At 35.7% G+C, this 19,532-nt stretch overlaps 3 protein-coding genes across 3 annotated transcripts; 1 reads left to right on the forward strand and 2 right to left on the reverse strand.

Moving 5' to 3' along the window:
• Positions 1 to 413: 413 nt before the first annotated feature.
• LOC141483135 (uncharacterized) lies at positions 414 to 1,417 on the reverse strand. Its single transcript, XM_074177541.1, has 2 exons — positions 1,291 to 1,417; positions 414 to 1,227 (listed from the first exon to the last, which is right to left on the reverse strand). Exon 2 carries the CDS (start codon positions 1,224 to 1,226, stop codon positions 483 to 485), a length of 744 nt encoding a protein of 247 aa, XP_074033642.1. The 5' UTR covers position 1,227; positions 1,291 to 1,417; the 3' UTR covers positions 414 to 482.
• A 7,956-nt stretch (positions 1,418 to 9,373) lies between these two features.
• Positions 9,374 to 12,198, forward strand: LOC141483138 (uncharacterized). Its single transcript, XM_074177558.1, has 2 exons — positions 9,374 to 9,570; positions 10,983 to 12,198. The coding sequence occupies exon 2, from the start codon at positions 11,157 to 11,159 to the stop codon at positions 11,586 to 11,588; it is 432 nt and encodes a 143-aa protein (XP_074033659.1). The 5' UTR covers positions 9,374 to 9,570; positions 10,983 to 11,156; the 3' UTR covers positions 11,589 to 12,198.
• LOC141483129 (uncharacterized) lies at positions 9,776 to 12,985 on the reverse strand. Its single transcript, XM_074177515.1, has 2 exons — positions 12,292 to 12,985; positions 9,776 to 10,460 (listed from the first exon to the last, which is right to left on the reverse strand). Exons 1-2 carry the CDS (start codon positions 12,652 to 12,654, stop codon positions 9,786 to 9,788), a joined length of 1,038 nt encoding a protein of 345 aa, XP_074033616.1. The 5' UTR covers positions 12,655 to 12,985; the 3' UTR covers positions 9,776 to 9,785.
• Between the last annotated feature and the right edge of the window lie 6,547 nt (positions 12,986 to 19,532).

Raw genomic sequence — 19,532 nt, forward strand, 5'->3', positions numbered from 1 at the left:
CGGCGTACAGGGACATCTTCACTCTTTCGGACCTAGGCAGGGAGGAGTGGGGAGGAGAGGGAATTAAGTGGGAATGAATTTCAAAAATGACATGAGCTATATTCCATGAAAGAGAAAATTGAAAATACTATATGAATTATATGAAATATACTTATTGATTTCATTATGAAACATATTTTCTTCCCAAGAGATTATTTACAATAGATTAGAGAACACAAAAATTGATGTGAGGTATTTGCATAGAAGAACTTGTAATTGAAATAAAAAAAAGGAAATAATAATAAGACGAAGTGAAGAAAAATGCTCCAATCATCGCATTGTTCAATGTTCAATGTCCAAACCAAAACAATGTACACCCTTAATTTCACTTCTTTTTTTTTATTTTATTTTTATTTCCTAAAATTACAAACATAAACTTAAAACTATCTTAATTAAATATTCCTAACTAACCTAAAACTAATCTTACTACACTTACACTTAATCTATGGGAAAGTTTTTATAAAAGTCACTAACTTTTTATAAGTCTCTATCGAAGAGGTATCTGCTTCACACTTTTTCTCCAGAGATGCATACTTCCGATCTAGTTCGGCCATTTCTTTTTCCACTTCCCTCCGTCGGTTAACAATTTCAGCCATTTCGCGCTTCCTTTTAACCAACGCGGCCTCACTAGATCGAGAAGCATGTTCTGCTTCCTTACATCTCTGTAGAAAACTGTCCAACATTTCACTAACCTCTCCGATAGGCTGTCGCACTTGTGGCACTAACACAGGATTCGTCACCGGTGTTGCCAGCATCGGCGAAAGCGGCACCACCGACGGAGTGAATACGATGGGAGCCTCCTCCGATGGGGACAATACGACTGGTGGCTCCTCCGGAGAAGGCGCCCTAGGTTGTTCCACTACTGCTGCGGGTGGTGTGGAGGGCCTTAAGCTGTTTGGAGCGGTCGACCAACTACCTGCATAAGGATTAGTCCTATTGCAAGTAGCTCGGTACTTAGAAATAGGACCAACCTTCGCTGCAGGTCGTTGGCAAACCTTCTTCACAGGCCTGACTTCCTCCTCCTCCTCGAATAAGTCAGGGCTAGCAGATCTGCACCTAACTTGCGAACGCGAAGTGGTTGCCTGGTCACCCGGCACCGCTCCCGAAGATGCTGCCTCCTCCTGGTCAGCGGACACCGGCAGAATAGACGCCACAGCATTATTCACCTCCTGTGTATTGGTTGCCATTCTGAAAAAGAAGAAATAATACAAAGTTAGTTGATATAAAAAATAACATACTTAATTTACTTACTCAAATATCAAGTTGGTCGTTGGAAGGTACTGCCTTGTTGTGGAGTGGACTGCTCCCGATGAGATGACTTCTCGAACTGAATGTTGTGGAGTGCTCTCCGGAGGGTATCGACTTCGATGCGTGAATGGTGGGAGCGCACATGCGCGTTGAGGGTAGGGGTGTACATGCGCAAATGTTGGGAGTCGGGGGGGCGGGGCTTCGGGGAGGGGCGGGGTGGGGCTTCGGAAAGGGGGCGGGGCTTCGAGAAGGGGCAAAAAACGCGCCCCGGATGCAAGTGGTGGATGTTGAGCGCCCCAGGCCGCGAAGCGGCCTGCTGAGCGATCGCTTCGCGATCGCCTATTAACCTAACGTAAGTATGCAGCTAACCTAACGTAACTGTTAACCTAACCTAACGAGGGAATACTAACCTAACGTAACTATGCAGCTAACCTAACGTAACTATGCAGCTAACCTAACGTAACTATTACCCTAACCTAACGAGGAATACATTCACCATGTTGGTTCCATTAATACATCATCAGTTGGTTTTGGTTGTATTATTCTATGATTTGGATTAATGTTCAGTCCTGGATATCCCAGTCCACCTGATGATGATGGCCTGACTTTATAGTTTCTCTTCAAAATTCATTCTTTATAACAGATCGTTTCACACCTTTGGCCTTCTTCAGTTCACCATCAACAGATTTCACGTAATACGCTTTAGCACCTGTACCGTAAAAGCTGATTATTGGATCATTTGGGAATTCATCTTTGAAATTACCCAGAACTGACTTTGTCACTGGAATATTGAATTGGTTTCCTATTTTATAATTAGATGTATCGAACTTCTTTATAACTTATTTATAACTTTTTGATAATTTCATAGAAATTGTCTGTATTTACTTTGAGAATAAGGGAGTCGGTATCAGTGTAGAGTAAGGACGCATCTTCTCCAAATTGTTGTTTGATACATCCATAGAAAAAATCATACATAACTGTTTTAGATAATTCTAGAATGGAAAATCCTAAATATAGTGGTTTATCATAATGAACTTTTACTCTAGCCAATTGAATGGCAACAAAATTTTCTGTAAAAATAGAGCATTTTTTTAAATTTGGTCGCGATATGAGACAACTAGCACCTATAGTTCTTTTTATATTTTCCCAATGTGTAATGAGTCTAACATCAATTCTATTGTCTACGTTTTCCATTGTTTTTCCATAGACTGCATTATTCATTAGTTTGTAGAAATCTTTTTCAGATTTGTTATTAGACCTATTACGCATTTCAGTATTCAAATCTATACAAGGCTTCATCCAACATGATTGCTTAAACCTCAATACTCTATGTGTGTTCATCACTATCAAACCATGATTGACAGCTTGCTGTAAGTTTCTATAGTGAACAATATATTTTCTTTTGTCGTTTAAATTTGGAATTAATTTGGGAACTTTCGATTTTGCATATGGAGGTATCAAACGTTCAACTAAGAATGGTAAATCGGAATGTTTATCATGAAGTTCTTGGGGATAATGTATATCCACTTCCAATACATATCCATAAGGACTATCAATATCCATATTCATTATATCAAGATTGAGAATTTCATGAGGTGCTAACCATGAAAATTCACCTGTTGGTAATGGTTGCGACATGCTGTGACCATATAGATTTGTTGCATCCAAATATGAAATGAATGAAGATGGTTCATTTGGATTATAATCCGGTAAAAATGTATTGTTTGCTTTATGTTTCCTTTCACTACATTGACTTATTCCACCACGAATACCTTTTTGAAAGAAGTGAACCATATCAATATCAGTTAGTAATTCCAATTCAATATTAGTATATTTCAACATGGCATTCCACGATAATCCGGGTGCAGTGAAGTATTGTGCCGGATCCAATTTATATTTATCAACAGATATATTTCTAAAGTTTTCAAAAATGTCACATAATAGTAACACATCTGACTTTAAATATAAATCAGAGTATTCACCCAAATCCTGACATTCGAATAAATTCCAAACAAGTTGAGCTCTCCCATAATCATTATCTGATATATGTTCACAATTGAGTTTATCATAAAATTGATTTTTGGTTGGAAGTCTTGGATGATTCAGTTTTTCGATGTCATCAACAAAACTATAGGGAAATACACCTTTCTTTCTCATCAAATTGAAATTTTCAATTTGTGGGAAATGTTTGCGCATCTCGATACACTGATCAGATGTTAAATTTGCACCTAAATTCTCCAAAGAACTAGGCATGAATCTGAAACTATCAATGAATCTCATTTTCAAATAATTCTTCTTCACCCTACCATCTTTATCCGTATAGGAGTGTGTAAAGAGATGTTTTGTGAAAGATATATATTTCTCATTAGTTTGTGGGATGGCATCCACTTTATCTTTGTTTTTATACAATTCCTTTATGAATAAATGACAATCATATCCACTGAGATTGTGAAAAATTATAGGAATGAAATTTGGCAATTTAAAATTCAAATTACAAGATGAATGAGCAGCAGGGAACCTTTTTTTTCCTGTGAGGTGACAATGATCCCTCACTTTGACTTCGCCATCATTAAATTGTTTGGAACAAATGCCACAATTTGTGGCAGAAGCAAACTGTTCCTCTTCCTCAGGAGTTTGTACATCCATAGGAATAGGAAACCTGAGATGATTTTCATAAATATTTTCCAAATCATCTTCGATTTTGCTAACGAATTTCTGGGCTGCATCCACACCCCTATACGAAACAAATTTTGATAAATCATCATTGTATGAACATTTAATCAAATAAGCAAATGAATAAGGCTCATGTTTGAATGTCTTGATCGAATACGAGTATTCAGGATTTGGTTTAGTGGTTTGAATCGGCTTCAGTACTGATTCAAAATCGGCATACACTACAAATGGTACCTTCATTTGTTTCTCAAAGTTTTCAAAAGTTAGTATATTTTCAGGTACCGTTACCCCATATTTATTGACTTTGAAATTGGTTGATGGTGTTGTAGTACTCAAGTGATTACAATCATTTATCTTATGACGTAATAGTAATTTTTCATTAGAAAAATATAATAAACAGTCATCACAAAAATATTTCTTATGTTCATGAGCCGATAATTGGCTTGAAACTAATCTTGAAAGATCTTTGATCCAACAATAATGATTATTACCGAAATCATCTGTGATAAGTAACAAATTGACATGTCGTCTAAGTCTTCTCTGAGAGTAACGTAATGGTCCAATTATTTCATACATTATTTTACCCTTCTCGAATTTACTTTCTAAACCATACACATTAACTGAAATATCATTCTTGTCTTCAAATTTCACAATATCTTTCAGCTTTACCGGAAAATTCATACCTGTTACATCTATGACTGTACTGAAATGTGGATACGATGAAACTTCTGATGTTCTATCGATTGCAGGATGTAGTGCTGAAGTGATAGCCCATGCAAAACAATGCTGATCTTCATTACGGACATTAACCACGGCCTTCCTACGCTCAATACATTCAGGCAGCTTCACATATGAACATCCACTGAGCGGGCTGTATTTATTAATGTTCAACTCCAGAAACATGATTTTTTCACAAGTCCAACCTTAAATACAGAACAATATTACTAATCCATCCAATATAAACTTGGTAGAAATGTTTACCTGAATCACGTTCCTGGAATTCTGTAGTTTGAGCGATAATCCCATTTCGAAATTAGATTGATCAACTGTTCTATTCTGTGAATTAAATGATTTGGATTCCTTCAGGTCTTATGTTTGTAGAATATAACTCCCAAATACTTCCATTTTCACTTTGATGATTTTGTGAACCCTGATGGCCGATTCCAATAATTCTATAACTTTCTGCCTGATTTCATTAAAGAATAACATGTAATCGGTGGAAACAATGGAACTCTACACCCTGTATGTCGCAATCCGACGTTTGAAGGCGCTCTTTATAATTTGAACACCATCACTGAATTGAACACATGTATTATTCTTATGTTGTAGAGTTCTATTGTGAGAATTCACTTGAGTCAATGGAATCATCACATTACAACAATTACATGTGTACATAGGTGCTGCAGCGTCATCTAATCTCACTCGTTTTACTGATGGACCTCCTTGGCAACTCTGGAGCTGATGACGACGAAGGTTGTCACTACGGGTAAAAGATTTACCACATTCACAAGAATACATTTTCTATGATATGTTCTCACTAACTCACTCGATGGAAACTGACATAACCAACACTCGCCCGCTTCTTAAATACCATAATCCACGTCGCCTGCGCATCACCGTAGAGAGTGAGGGTAGGTAAGGACACATCGATGCATCCACTAGAGATGCCTGACGTCACAGCCAAGCCCATCTCCCAATTTGATGCGATAACAGTTGCCGGCACGAGCAAGCAGTGGTCGTTGCGCTCTCGGAGAGGGCAGACGTTTGCACAGTCCTCGCCCGCCTGCGTGTCACCATCAATAGCGAGGGTAGGGTGATGCGTTACGTCACATCATTCACTGCTTCGAGAGCGATACGAACAAGCAATTGTCGTTGCGCTCTCGGAGAGGACAGACGTTAGCACAGTCCTCGCCCGCCTGCGTGTCATCATTGATGGCGAGTCTGGGGCGTTACGTCACATCCTTCACTACATCGAGGGAGGTGAGAGCAGACCGATAAATACGCATTACTCTGCCACACGTCGTGGAGTGAACATGTCGCTCTCTAGCCGTTGAACGGTTATTGCTGTGACGTCACTCCACTACTAACTTGGTGCCCTCACACCGATGGAGCATTCATTACTTGGACAAACAAGCACATGATGAAACCCTGTACCGTGCATTCTCTCTCACACACACACACACACATACACACACAAAATCTCATATGAAAAAAAAAATCTGAACGATCCATGCACCAGACACTTCAAGGTCACAACGCCTTGACTTCACTGCACAACAAAAAAAAGCAAATAACACATCATATTGGTGGGGGGAGGATTAGAACCGGGAAAAAATTTCTGAACGATCCATACACCACACACTTCAAGGTCACATCACCTTGACTTCACCAAACAACAACCAATAAAAAAGCAATGAATACGTCATAGTGGTGGGGGGAGGCTTAGAACCGGCTCAAATCTCCTACTTACTTCTTCTATGATGTGATCGATATCATGTGTTTTACTGGCGTCGGGCTCACCTGTGAAAATTCAGCCGTCAATAAATTGTATATAACTGATGATAATGAGTGGAAAATAAATAACGTAGAATGCTAAAAAAAATTTTGGTGATCTTACGTGAAAAGTCAGTGGATTTCTCCTTAGAAGAATTAGCGGTAGAACACGAAGGTTCTAAAGGCAGAGAAACCGATTGATGAGACTGACAATGCTCTGAAACAAAACAGATAATTGAAAAACATTTTGAATCAAACACCAAATCTGAATTAGAAAGATGCTCCGCATGCATTACAAAAATAAGTATTATCATGCCTGACAAAACAGAAAGGCTTGGAATAGTTGCATCCGTTTTGTCTTTAGATGTCACATAATGCACATCACGTCTCTGCTTTTTCTTAGGCCTTTTCTCACTTTTGCTGTCACTCTCACTCTCACTTTCAGGCGAATAATCATCTGACGATCCATCGGTACCGAATGGATCATCTTCCTCCTCTGACATTATACCGTCCCAAATTTTTTGGAACTCAGCTTGCTCTTTTTCGTAACTCATAATGATACAGTGTTCACTCAGGTACGCACGAACTGAAACTGACTCGAAAAAACTGCAATTGCATGATCTCATAAACAGACTTGTCGATTCTTGTCACTGAGGCACAATATTCGTACCTCGCAGCAAGAACGGTTTGTATGTAACTTTCTGTGCCGCGAGGCACTAATGCTGTGCCTAATTTTATTTTGCGAATATATCCAAAAAAATAATGTCTACGGTAACCGGGCAAATACAGCTGTAATCTATGAAATAAAGAATATTGAAATCAGGACAAAACCAAATATGGCCGGGTGGTCTTGTATTTTTCATTCCTATTGTGGCAGTCAACGTGTTAACCAATTTATTTTTTCAACTAAGTTTAAATAAAATTTGTTTTGAACTAAATTGGTGGAGACAACTTCAAGTTTTATTGGATATTCCCTAATAAATCATTAGTATTTTATTCTAGAAACTAGATCAGCAAAGTCAGGAGGACAATTCTAATGAGACTCAACTACATTATAATGAGGAAACCGCTGAAAGGCCACAGAACACAGAGACAGATAGTAATTCCCAAATAACCAAAAACGAGGTTACTCTGCGAAATACCCCTCAGAGCAGCAAACAACCCATTCCAAGATCTTCCTCAGCTGGAAAAAAAAAAGCGTCTGCAAGATTTGTCTGCAGCAGTATCGGAACTTCGCCAACTGACTGAGTCTGTAACACGTGACACTGAGGAAGACGAATTTGACACGTTTGCAAGATATCTGGCACTTAGCCTGAAAAAAATGCCAATTCATTTGGCACTTCAATGCGAAACAGAATTGCAGGCAACATTAAACCGGTATCGCATTATGGCAGTAAGTCCGATAGATGCAATGACTCCTTCTACAAGAAGTTCTTCGTCCAGTCCTTATGCGGTTGAAGGTTCTAATTATACATCTGATATACATCTGATGCTGATGATACGAATTCTTCTTTTCCCCAAACCCCTTCTCCCTATTTATCTTACAATGTGCCATCTTCCAATGAACGTGGCAAGAACCATCAATATTCTTTAAGTACCATTGTTGCAGAGGCCATAAGAGATATTTAAAGTATTTTATTTTTATAGCAACTGTTTAACCACTAGTATGTGTTTTTGAACTTTCGTAAGAACTTAAGAACTTTTGTAAGTGTTAATGATTTAGTTTTGTATTCCATACTATGTTACTTTAAATAGTATATTTTGGCAATAAAAACAAAAAACAAGTTAAAACCAATTTATACTTACTTTTACAAAATCTTTTAATGCTTCAAAAATTGCATCACAAACTTCTGGTATGAATCTTGATATTGTAGGTTTCGGAACACGAAACAAATGTTGGATGGTTCTATAACTATTTCCCGTAGCTAAAAAATGAAGAGTTATTTCTAGTTTTGTCCGAGCAGGTATGGCATCTCTCATTTGAGTATCAGAACGTTGAATTACTGGTGATACCATAGTTAGCAAAGTTTCTAATTGCTTAGGAGTTAACCGAATACACAATCTATATTCCTCAGGATCCTCTGTTGACAGTTCTTTTAAAAGTAATGCAGATGCTCCTCTAGTATTTCTTCTCATTATCCATTGTCTTGTCCACATTCTTTTTCTGGTACCTTCTTCCACTTCATCATTATATAGGTCATTGATTTCTTCAATTAGACACAGGACACATTTAAAATACATTTTCTGATTCGAATATATTGTGAACGCGAACTTCTACGACGAAGAGACATGTTTATCGCTATGTTTACTAGCTACTAGTGATACTAGTATCGAAATTAATGTAGACACCTACTTACCTTGGATTGAGATAGCTCACTAGCAGGCCAGTTACTTGTACTAGTGACTATACCAATGTAAACGCCGCTTAAGGGCGGGTACACACATGCCAGTAATTTGGGAAAGTAGCTTGCATACCAGTTGCTGGCACAAGACAGTAACTCTTAAGCCGCGGTCAGACTATGCTGTTTAGCAGCTGCTACTAACCAGCCGCTGGTAAATATCGCCATCAGCCAGCGGATCTGAGGGGTTCACATTTAAGGTAACTAGCCGCTAGTACAGTTGATGTTGGTGACTTGAAAACATCGTGTGTGGTGTGTTGTGTGCATCATGTCATCTATTGGTGTGAGTCGTGAAGTTCTGAGACGTGTGTTAAATATTGGAATAAAAGAGTTGTGTGAACAGATGTTGAAACGGAAGAAAAGGCGATGGTGGGTTAGATCCTGGATATTAAGAAGAAACGATCTGGGGGCATCAGCAAGACTTTTTAAGGAACTAGAATTGGAAGATCCGTCATCTTATGCAAACATTTTAAGAATGTCAGTTCCAAAATTTAAAGAGCTATTAGAGTAAGTCACTCCAGTTATCCAGAAAAAAGACACCAAATTCCGTCAGGCTATTCCAAGTAAAACAAAACTAGAAATAACTTTACGTTATCTAGCAACTGGAGACAGTTACAAGTCTTTGGCCTACCTGTTTAGAGTTCCTCATAACTCAATTTCAGTGTTCGTTCCAGAAGTGTTGAGCAGTATTTACGAGGTTTTACAGCAGTTTATCAAGGTACAGTAGTAGGTACATTATTTACTCCTATTTGTATATGTAGTTAGCTTATCAAATAGAAAATAATTGACAGGAGAGTTAGGAGGCCTAGGACAAGAATTTATAAGCACATTTTACTTTTAACAATAATGTAGTTTATTAATCTTCTTCACTCTGTGTATAACAATTAATTTTGTTATGTAAAACAAACTGGAAATATTTTAGTTTCTGGAAAGTCAGTTATTAAAATCGGCAAGGTGGGTCCCAGCATCACAGATTCCAATCATGGCTTGGGATACAATGTCCAAACCTCCAATGTCGTCTTGGTTGGATATACCTGGTGTTTGGCCAGAGCTGTTGTGACTGAATGGTGACATCTGAGAAAAAGAGCTACCGCTGTACGGTGACATCAGGGGATGTGGGGTCGAACAAGAGCTACCGCTGCTGTATGGTGACTGCAAGCGCTGCTGCATCGAACACTGTCCTTGCTCATTATCCAAACAGAGCAAGCGTTCTGTTGTGATAAGGGTGTTAATCTTGCTTTGTAGGGCGATGAAATTTCTTAATGGCATCTCCCTTAATTGGCTAGCAATATACTTGCCATATTTGTCGAATTGATCTTCGTTTTCAGCAACTAATTTACCTATATCATGCAACTTATCCACTGACTTTTCAAAACGTGTTTGAGGTTTCTTACTACCAGAAGTTGTTTTAATATGATTCAAGTGACGAGATGGGGGTAGCATTTTTTCAGGAGATCTTTTTGCTGCTTTATTACCTGATGCAGAAGGCGTTGAATACTTATTTCTTTTTGAAGGGCTTGGAGTGTTAATCTTGACAGAGGTGATTGCTTCGGTGTCCTCAGATGGATAGTCGTCCTCATTTTGCATTGCCATCTCCGTAATGTGGTCCTAAAAAATAAAAAAATTGAAAAAAAGTAGGATAAGAAAATAACAATTTAACTTATAACAATTAAATATACACTTCCAGACGGTAAAATTATTATAAATTAATTTTATATACTAATATAATATATAATATAATATATAATATAATTTTTTTATATTAATATAAATTAATATAAATTTTTTACAGAGTGTTCCGTAAGTAAGAACCTCTTACACAAAATTCGTAATGTGTTTCGTTGGGTCAAAATAAGCAAAAAAGTTCATATTGACAAAACTTTGATCTCGCGTGTTTTCCCGTCTTTCGGTCTCTCCAGATTTTGTACAAAAAAATACGAAAGTCTGTAACGATTGTTCAAAATCTTTACAGGCCGACAGACGCGAGAAGCGAGATAGAACTTTTGTCCATATCAACGTTTTTGCTTATTTTGACCCAGACAACCAAACTACGAAAGTTTTGGTACTTTTACGGAACCCCCTGTACATTTAAGAAAATTACAATTGTTACTTTTGTACGTTCTATTTCAGGTACCTGATAGAATAGCTGAATGGAAACAAATTCAAAAGTCGTTTGAATGTAAGTGGAACTTTCCTGATTGCTGTGGGGCACTGGACGGAAAACATATCAAAATTCAACGACCTCCAAACAGCACTTCTCTATTTTATAACTACAAGGGGACATATAGTATTGTTTTATTTGCCATGGTGGATGCAGAATACTGCTTCAGATATATTGACGTTGGATGTGATGGCCGATCTAATGATAGTACCATTTACAACAATTCTACTTTGAAAATTGCTCTTGAGAGAAACCTTTTAAACTGGCCTATAGGAGGACTTTGCGTTGCCGATGATGCATTTTGTCTCACGTCTTACATGTTGAAACCATATTCACATAGAGGTCTCTCTGTGGAAGAGCAAATTTTCAATTACAGACTATCTCGAGCTAGGCGTGTTGCTGAAAACGCCTTTGGTATCTTGGCCAGCCGTTTCCGCATATTCAGCAGACCTATTCCGTTGGACGTGGGTACAGTGGAAATTCTTGTAAAAGTAAGTTGTGGTCTGCACAACTGGTTAAGAATGACATCATCACAGACGTATATGACCCGGGATCAGTTGATGAAGAGGACTTGATGACAGGAGTTATAAACCCAGGTGAATGGCGCCAAGACCCTAACACTATGTCTCCATTACAAAGACTGTATGCATCCAACAACTACAAACAAGAAGGAAATGACGTGCGAGAGTGGTTTACCCAGGAGTTTACAACAACCTTGGCTGTTCCTTGGCAAATGAAATCTATCGGACATGAATGTACTGAAAGCGACTAATTTGCCCAAGAACTATCTGATATATACACGAAGAAATGTTTGTTTCTTAGGAAAATTGACAGTATTTGTATGTACATCATTTTCCCAAATAAACTTTAATTTGCAGAAAAACAATGTTTTCCAAAAGTAATTGTCTCTACCTTAAAAATTCCACGATTACCGTACTAGATTAGTTTTTAGACTACTTTAAAAAGATTAAATTTGTACTAAAATTAACTTTAACCAGTTAACTGGCACTTTGACGCATACAATGGTTTTTATTGGTTTTAGCCAAAATGAGGGGCAACTTTTAACATTTTCAAATGAATTTTCAAAACCCTAATATTTTGCTCCTGTATAGGCTTATACTTGACATGTTTTGTGTACATTTCGTCAAATATTAAACAAACCTTTAGTAATAGTTAACAAATTTATACAAGTAATAAAAATTTAGTTTTGAAGAATAATCTTTAAGTTTTATATTTTTAACACAAATCTAAGGTATGTTGCTATAATTTTAAACTTACCAGATTCGATGATGAGTCACGACCAACAATACTACTGCTCCAGAACATTTGGGCTGCCGAGAACCACACCAGTCTAGGTTTGTAGACGTCATCTGCTCCCGCACCACTCTTCTTTGACTTTTTTATTTTGTACACTTCATTTCGATAAGTATCTCTCAAACTTTTTATTTTTTTCTTCAGTGGGGCCAAATCTACTTTCAGTCCTCGTTCTTCAAGTTTCTGCAATAACTCCTTATATGCTGAGTCTTTGGCATTTCTGTTGATATAGTCTGCACACGAAGCGTCCCACAGACAAGGATAATTTTGGAATATATCTAGGAAAGTAATTATATCTTTACCCGACCACTTGTTACTGTCGACCATATTCACTGGAAAAAATGAATAGAAAATACAGTAGAATAGAAAAATATAGAAAACCAACACTTCTTTTAACTAGACACGTGTTAATTCACCAGCCGCTTGTGAGCTACTAGGGGTTCACATTGGCTGGCTGGCGCCAGCGAGGAGATCACGTGACTGCCTGCGGATGGTAGGCAGCGCTAAAAAGTTAAACATGTTCAACTTCCGATTGTGGCTAGTCCGCTGGCATTCACCAGCCGCTGGTTCTGGGTCAGACTAGGCTGCTTGCTGGCAATATTACCAGCGGCTGGTTAGTAGCGGCTGCTAAACAGCATAGTCTGACCGCGGCTTAAGTGTCGTGACACGTTGACGGTTATAGGATGTTGCCAGATTGAATAGATTTCCCACAATCGGGATGACCGCCATTACCCGCTGACCGCCATTTGCACACTTACCCCTATAATTCTCTTTCAGGAAAAACGATGTGTTGTATTGCTAATATTTTATAGTTGTTGTGTAATAAAACACTTGATCTCATGAATGTGTCTTCAAATCTCAAGATTTATGATTTTCTCTCAGGAAAACCGATGATAAGTGTCGTATTACTAATATTTTATATTTGAAGTGTTGTATTGCTAATTGTTATGAAATATAACCATCGAATATGTGGGTCATACTGAAATACAGTTTGTCCAATTTTTCTTCAAACCGCAAGATTTATGATAAAACCGATGCAAAGTGCCCTATTAATAATATTTTTTATTTGTTATGAAATATAACACTCGATCTCATGAAACGAAATTTGTGTCTTCAATTCTCAAGATTCATGATTTTCTTTCAGAAAAACCGATGCGAAGTGTCCTATTGTTAAAATTTTATATTTGTTATGAAATATTACAGTCGATCTCATGAAATGAAATATGTATGGCGTATTGAAATACAATTTGTTGAATGTGTCTTCAAATCGCAAGATATATGATACTCTTTCAGAAAAAACGATGTGATGTGTTGTATTGCTAATAGTTTATAGTTGTGAAATGTAACACTCGATCTCATGAAATGAAATTTGTGCCTTCAAATCTCAAGATTTATAATTTTCTTTTAGAAAAAACGATGTGTTGTATTGCTAATATTTTATATTTGTTATGAAATATAAAACTTGATCTCATAAAATGAAATATGTAGGTCATACTGAAATTCAATTTGTTGAATGTGTCTTCAAATCTGTAGATACATATTTTTCTTTCAGAAAAACATATGTGAAGTGTTGTATTGCTAATTGTTATGAAATATAACCATCGATCTTATAAATGGAATATTTGGGTCATACTGAAATACATTTTGTCCAATTTTTCTTTAAATCGCAAGATTTATGATTTTCTCTCAAAAAACCGATGTAAAGTGTCATATTACTAATATTTTATATTGGTTATGAAACATAACACTTGATCTCATGAAATGAAGTATGTAGGTCGTACTGAAATATAATTGGTTGAATGTGTCTTCAAATCGGTAGATACATGTTTTTCTTTCAGAAAAAACGATGCAAAGTGTCCTATAAATAATACTTTTTATTTGTTTTGAAATATAACACTCGATCTCATGAAATTTGTGTCTTCAAATCTCAAGATTTATGATTTTCTTTCAGAAAAAACGATGTGAAGTGTTGTATTGCTAATATTTTATATTTGTTATGAAATATAAAACTTGATCTCATAGGTAGGTAGGTACATGTACATAGGTAGGTAGGTAACTGCTCCTAATCCGAGGGGGATTAGTACGATGTACATTCCGTCTACCTGAAATAACACGTTGTGGTTTTAATATTTTCTTGTGGTATGTTTTGGATTTGGATTTTATTTTGTTGTCACTTATTTCAATTGGGTTTCCTATCTTCTCGTATCTGTTTTTCGTTTTTCTTTGGGAGGCGTCTCGTTTTTGGACTTTATAAAGATTTACTTCGGTGTCAATATCTAATGTTTGTTGTCGATTTTCGTTCGCTTTTTGTAATGTCTTTGATTGTTTTTCTTTTAGTTTGGCATGAATTATTTCGTTTAGGGTTTTCAAATTTTCTGTGTGATCTTGGACGTATTGTGAAATTTTTTCTTTTATGTTGGTTTCGAATGGGTTCTTATTGTTTAGTCGTCCTCGAATGATTTGAAAAGATGTGTGATCAGTGGAGCTGTGGATAGAGTTATTATAAGAGAGAAGGCGTAGTTCATAAGTACTTCTATGTACATAAGTACAAAATACATCTACTCATAGTGACTATGGGTGTATGTATATCATACCTAGCAGTTCTACTTATGAATCAGGATATTGATTTTCTCAAGTTCAACTTCAATACAATTTAGCCATTTGGGAAAAATATTTTGATTTATTTTCGAGGGCTCTTACATCCTGTTCTTTAGCACAGTCTTGTAAGTTTCCTCTCAAAAACACCTGATATTGTGACTTCAACATCGTGAAGAAAGCTAATGATTTTTTGTGATGAAAATATTAAAAATCCCCTGCTCTTGTTTCTTATGAGGGAATGGAACATTTCATTTCCCTTCCCCAATATCGAATCCACACATTCTCCACATTTGGTGGTGCTTTCAATTTTTTTGCAACATATCCACAGAAATAAGCAACAGCTTTATCAATATCTGAGAAGACCTCTTCAATTTCGGAGATATTTTCTTCTATTTCAATATAGAATATAAATTTTTGCTTTTTTTCATTCAGATTTCCAATATGAAGAAGGGATTTCATCATTTTTCCTCCATTGACATTACTTTCCCTGGGCGGTTTTATCAGAAAATAGAGGGTCTCAGGCGGAATATTTGTCCAACTTGAATTGACTCGGGATGAGTATTGCATCCACCTGCAGCTCTCATCATCCAAAAAGTGCTGAAAATTATAACAACAAAGTTGATTGGAATTGTTATGGATATGTGAACTTTATCACCTCCAAATGATCTTGGTTTAATCTGGAAGTCATCAAGTATTTGAAACCTAGATGGGGTTAGGAATATTCTCTAGTTGAATACTGCTAGAATTTACCAATGGATGTTTTGGGACAGAGTCTAGTGAATCGGGTAGAATACTACAGGATGTACCAGGAAAAGCGTTAAGTGAAAGTTCAGGAGCGGTTTCACTAAAAAATAATCAGAATACGTATTTTTATTATAAAAATGACTATCACAACAGAACTTGTCTAAAATCTAAATTTACTTGTCTAAAACATGTTTTACCCTTTAGATCAATACATGTTATTTAATTAAATTAATCAAACTATATAAATGATCACACAATTCTTAGTAGATCTTTGGCAGATGCTTTATCAAATATTCTTTGAAAAAACTGACCACAGAACTGAATATGGGGACTCAAGTATTTCAGTTGTTCATGTTTCAAAGGGAGTTTTTTCCACTGGATAATCCAACTGCGAACTGAAAAATAAAATCTGTTATAAAAAAATTAAAATCAATCTTTGAATCCGGGAAAATTTCAGCAACCTTCGTAGATAATTTTCAATAGCTCATGTATGATTTTATGACTGACTTCAATGTTTTGGTTGGTTTTCAGGTTTTGCTATTGTCTTCTTTGGTAAACTCTAAACGTTTTGACTGTAACTATGACAGTCACCTTCATCGGCGTTGACGAAGTACTTTTCACGACATATTCATTGAAACTAATTTCAGTATCAACTTTATTCTGTAAGATTACTTCATCAACGCAACTGAATATGACTGTCTCAGTTGCAGTCGAATATTTTTACCGAAAATGACTAGGGCAAAGCCAGGAAACTAACTATTACGAAATTAGGCAGGATGGGTTCATACATTCAATTCGATTTTAGAAATATTATATGCAGATTTCAGAATCGAAGTTACACTAAATCATTAGTTTATCCATTCAAAATTATAAATGGTGTAATTGATTGCCCAGAAACTCTCTCCCTTATAACTTTCAATCTTCCATAGACGTCCATTAGACAAATAAAGCTATTTATTACACCATATCACTTAAATAAATAACTATGGTATCATTCTCCTATATCTAAAATGTTGAGACATGAAAATAACTACTCTGATGAAATCAATTTCTCTTGTGATAATGAAAATATTTTTAAGAATCTCACTCATGTAAATATTTTTCATTACTTTAATTGTCCTTCATTAAACACACATAAATGTGTCTATAATAATTATAGTAGTAGTATAAGTGGTACAGTACAAGCTTTCTTTGTTATATAATTCACTGTAAACAAAAATTGGGGTTCACCTATATACAAATGAATAAATTGAGATCCCCGTAAATTAACATGGACAATAAACTAAATTGGTATTGGTTGAAATTGGTTTTTCTGTTAACCAGCTGACGTTCCTCTACGAACGGCAGCCCTCAGAAGCCGAAACTTTTCGAACAGGGATTAATGAAATCTTACCTTTTATTTTTTTTTAATTCCTACTGGCATTTCATTATAACCGTGTCACAAGAAAGATTCTAAACGATACACCTCTATCTGATTATGTTCTCAGAAGAGGCTGTTTATAATAATAATATCGTATTTATTATTTCTATGTGTAAGCAGTACGCTTACACAGATATTGACAAATATGAAATATTAGGAAATACAGGGTGAAGTTAATTTTCTGTGAATCAGACATTTGTAAAAAATGTTCTTCAACTTTACCCCTTTCTTCCACTTAACACCTGTTATTTATAGAATGATATTAGCACCTATTAGCCCGTATTAAATAATGATGTATTTTCATGATAGGTATCAAAGGCAAATATAATGTAAAATATTGAATAATGGTTACATAAATATCTCTTCTTATATTATGTTATCAATAACTTTCTTCATAGTCCGTTATGAGCCTCATGTGAAAATAACAATCTTTTATCTTCAAGAGAAATGAATGGCATAGAGTGTTCGTTTCCAACTGTGAACTTCTCTGAGGGTCACCGTTAGAGAACAGCCGGTTGAAAAGAATTTTTTTTATAGATAGGTAAAGCTAGAAGGGGTTATTTATCATTTTATATATGAATAATTTGATATTTATCATTTTGATAACACCAAGTGTTCTCTCTTGGTTTGTATGTGATCACATTTGCTTCTGATACCTTATTCAACGGATACTTTCCAACTACAGAAATTATTAGAAAACTTATTCTGGAAATGGTGCACGTTTTCTTGAAATTCATACAATTAAGTACTTCTCTATAATTGCACCTTGAAAAAATATACAAATCTTCGATGGGATTTATAGGTAGTGCTGTAGAAACTGAATACTCACATGCATGATGGTTTGGCACCCTTCAATAGCTTTTTCTTACCAATGAAACGGATGGGAAAGTGCTTTGAGCAAACGAAATCACCATCAGGCAGATATTTCCTGACAGCATCCATCCACTGTTTCCTCTTGTTTTCATCCTATAAATTACAGATTTTGATCAGGTACAATGCACAAATAAAACCATTCAAATCACCAATTGAGAACGAGTACAGTTAAAAGAGCATACTGTTTGGTTGCTTGGAATTCTATATGCTAACAATTACTACAAGCATATATTTAAGAGAACATTGGGTTTCTCATCATACATGATCGTCTTCTAACCCCCAATAATAAAAAATTCCACAGTACAAAACCCTCGAGTTCTACAATAATTTTCTACAGGATTTCAAAAATATACAACATTCTGCTAGGATTGGGGAACTATTTGTTTCACATGGAGCCCTACTAAGTCAGTGATTTTCAAACTTAATCTATGACTAAGATATATTGTTGATATAGTTGAACATGACCAAATCAGATATTTCAATTTAATTTTTTATTTGTTTTAAATTTTATGCTGATATTAATTTCATGATATTTTAAATGGATGTTAAATTTTATGTAAGTGTAATCTTACTTACTTCTCAGAATAATTCTGAAAAAATGCAATAAATCTATCTGCATACTGTAATATTCATCTGTAGGTATCTATGACTCTATGAGTAGACTTTTCTTGCAACTAGGTATAAAGTTGTATTAAAAAAAAAATTGAAAAAAGCATAAGTGAATGTTTATTTTCAATTTGATATAATAGGTTTGTTCTAGCATGAAATTTTGGATGGTTGGAAGCTGGTGTTATGGACTGGCCAACTGCACATGTATGCCGTGAGACTGGTTGCAAATAGTTTGGGATTCATGTCCTACTAGAACGCTTATTTGTGTTGATAAATGTCAATTGTCAAATTGTCATTTGCACTGACTTATTAGTTGGAAATTTGAAATTTCGTCGTCTGGACTGCAAAACCTCATATCTGCGTTTTAAATAATTTTACAGGAGAACAATAAATTTGATTTTTTTTCGAACTGAAATTCAAATACCTACAGATTTTGCTTTAAATGAAACAAAATACACTTACTTTGGCTTTTATAATTAGTTTTATTGAAACACAAATATCAAAACAATTTTTTTCCGAAATAACAAAACTTACGAGGTTTTGAACAAAAACTCTTAAACTGTTTAACGACATACGTGTTCTGGCACAAGCAAACTAAATGGTTATTATTAAGAAAAAAAGGTGATTCCGTGAACTTGTAAACAAAAAACAAATTTCTTTGGATAAATATAGGTAAACATAATCGTAAATGTAAATTAATAACACTATTAGTGTGGAACATCGTCATTAAATTTCCAAAACTGCTTACCTAGCACCATTTTTAAAGATTGTAAGTGATTGTACTTTTCGGTCTTAATTTTTGGTCGAGTTTTATAAAGCTGATTAACTGTATAATTTCTACTCCTTGGTCTTTTAGGAAACTCTGTCCAGATATCATTATAATTGATTTTGTATTTTATTTCACTGGCAGGAAGGTACATTAGACCATGAAGTTCCGAAACTTTAGGATCTCCGGCTTTGT

Source organism: Leptinotarsa decemlineata, unplaced genomic scaffold (genome assembly GCF_025532065.1).
Source record: "Leptinotarsa decemlineata unplaced genomic scaffold, Ldec_3_MD MMD2_P_RNA_scaffold_14, whole genome shotgun sequence".
NCBI lineage: Eukaryota > Metazoa > Arthropoda > Insecta > Coleoptera > Chrysomelidae > Leptinotarsa > Leptinotarsa decemlineata.

Coding starts and splice junctions, on each gene's coding strand:
- LOC141483135 (XM_074177541.1), bottom strand. CDS start 1,226: ATGGCAACCAATACACAGGAGGTGAATAATGCTGTGGCGTCTATTCTG.
- LOC141483138 (XM_074177558.1), top strand. CDS start 11,157: ATGGTGGATGCAGAATACTGCTTCAGATATATTGACGTTGGATGTGAT.
- LOC141483129 (XM_074177515.1), bottom strand. CDS start 12,654: ATGGTCGACAGTAACAAGTGGTCGGGTAAAGATATAATTACTTTCCTA. Junction 10,461..12,291: donor GTGACTCATCATCGAATCTG/GTAAGTTTAAAA, acceptor TTTATTTTTTAG/GACCACATTACGGAGATGGC.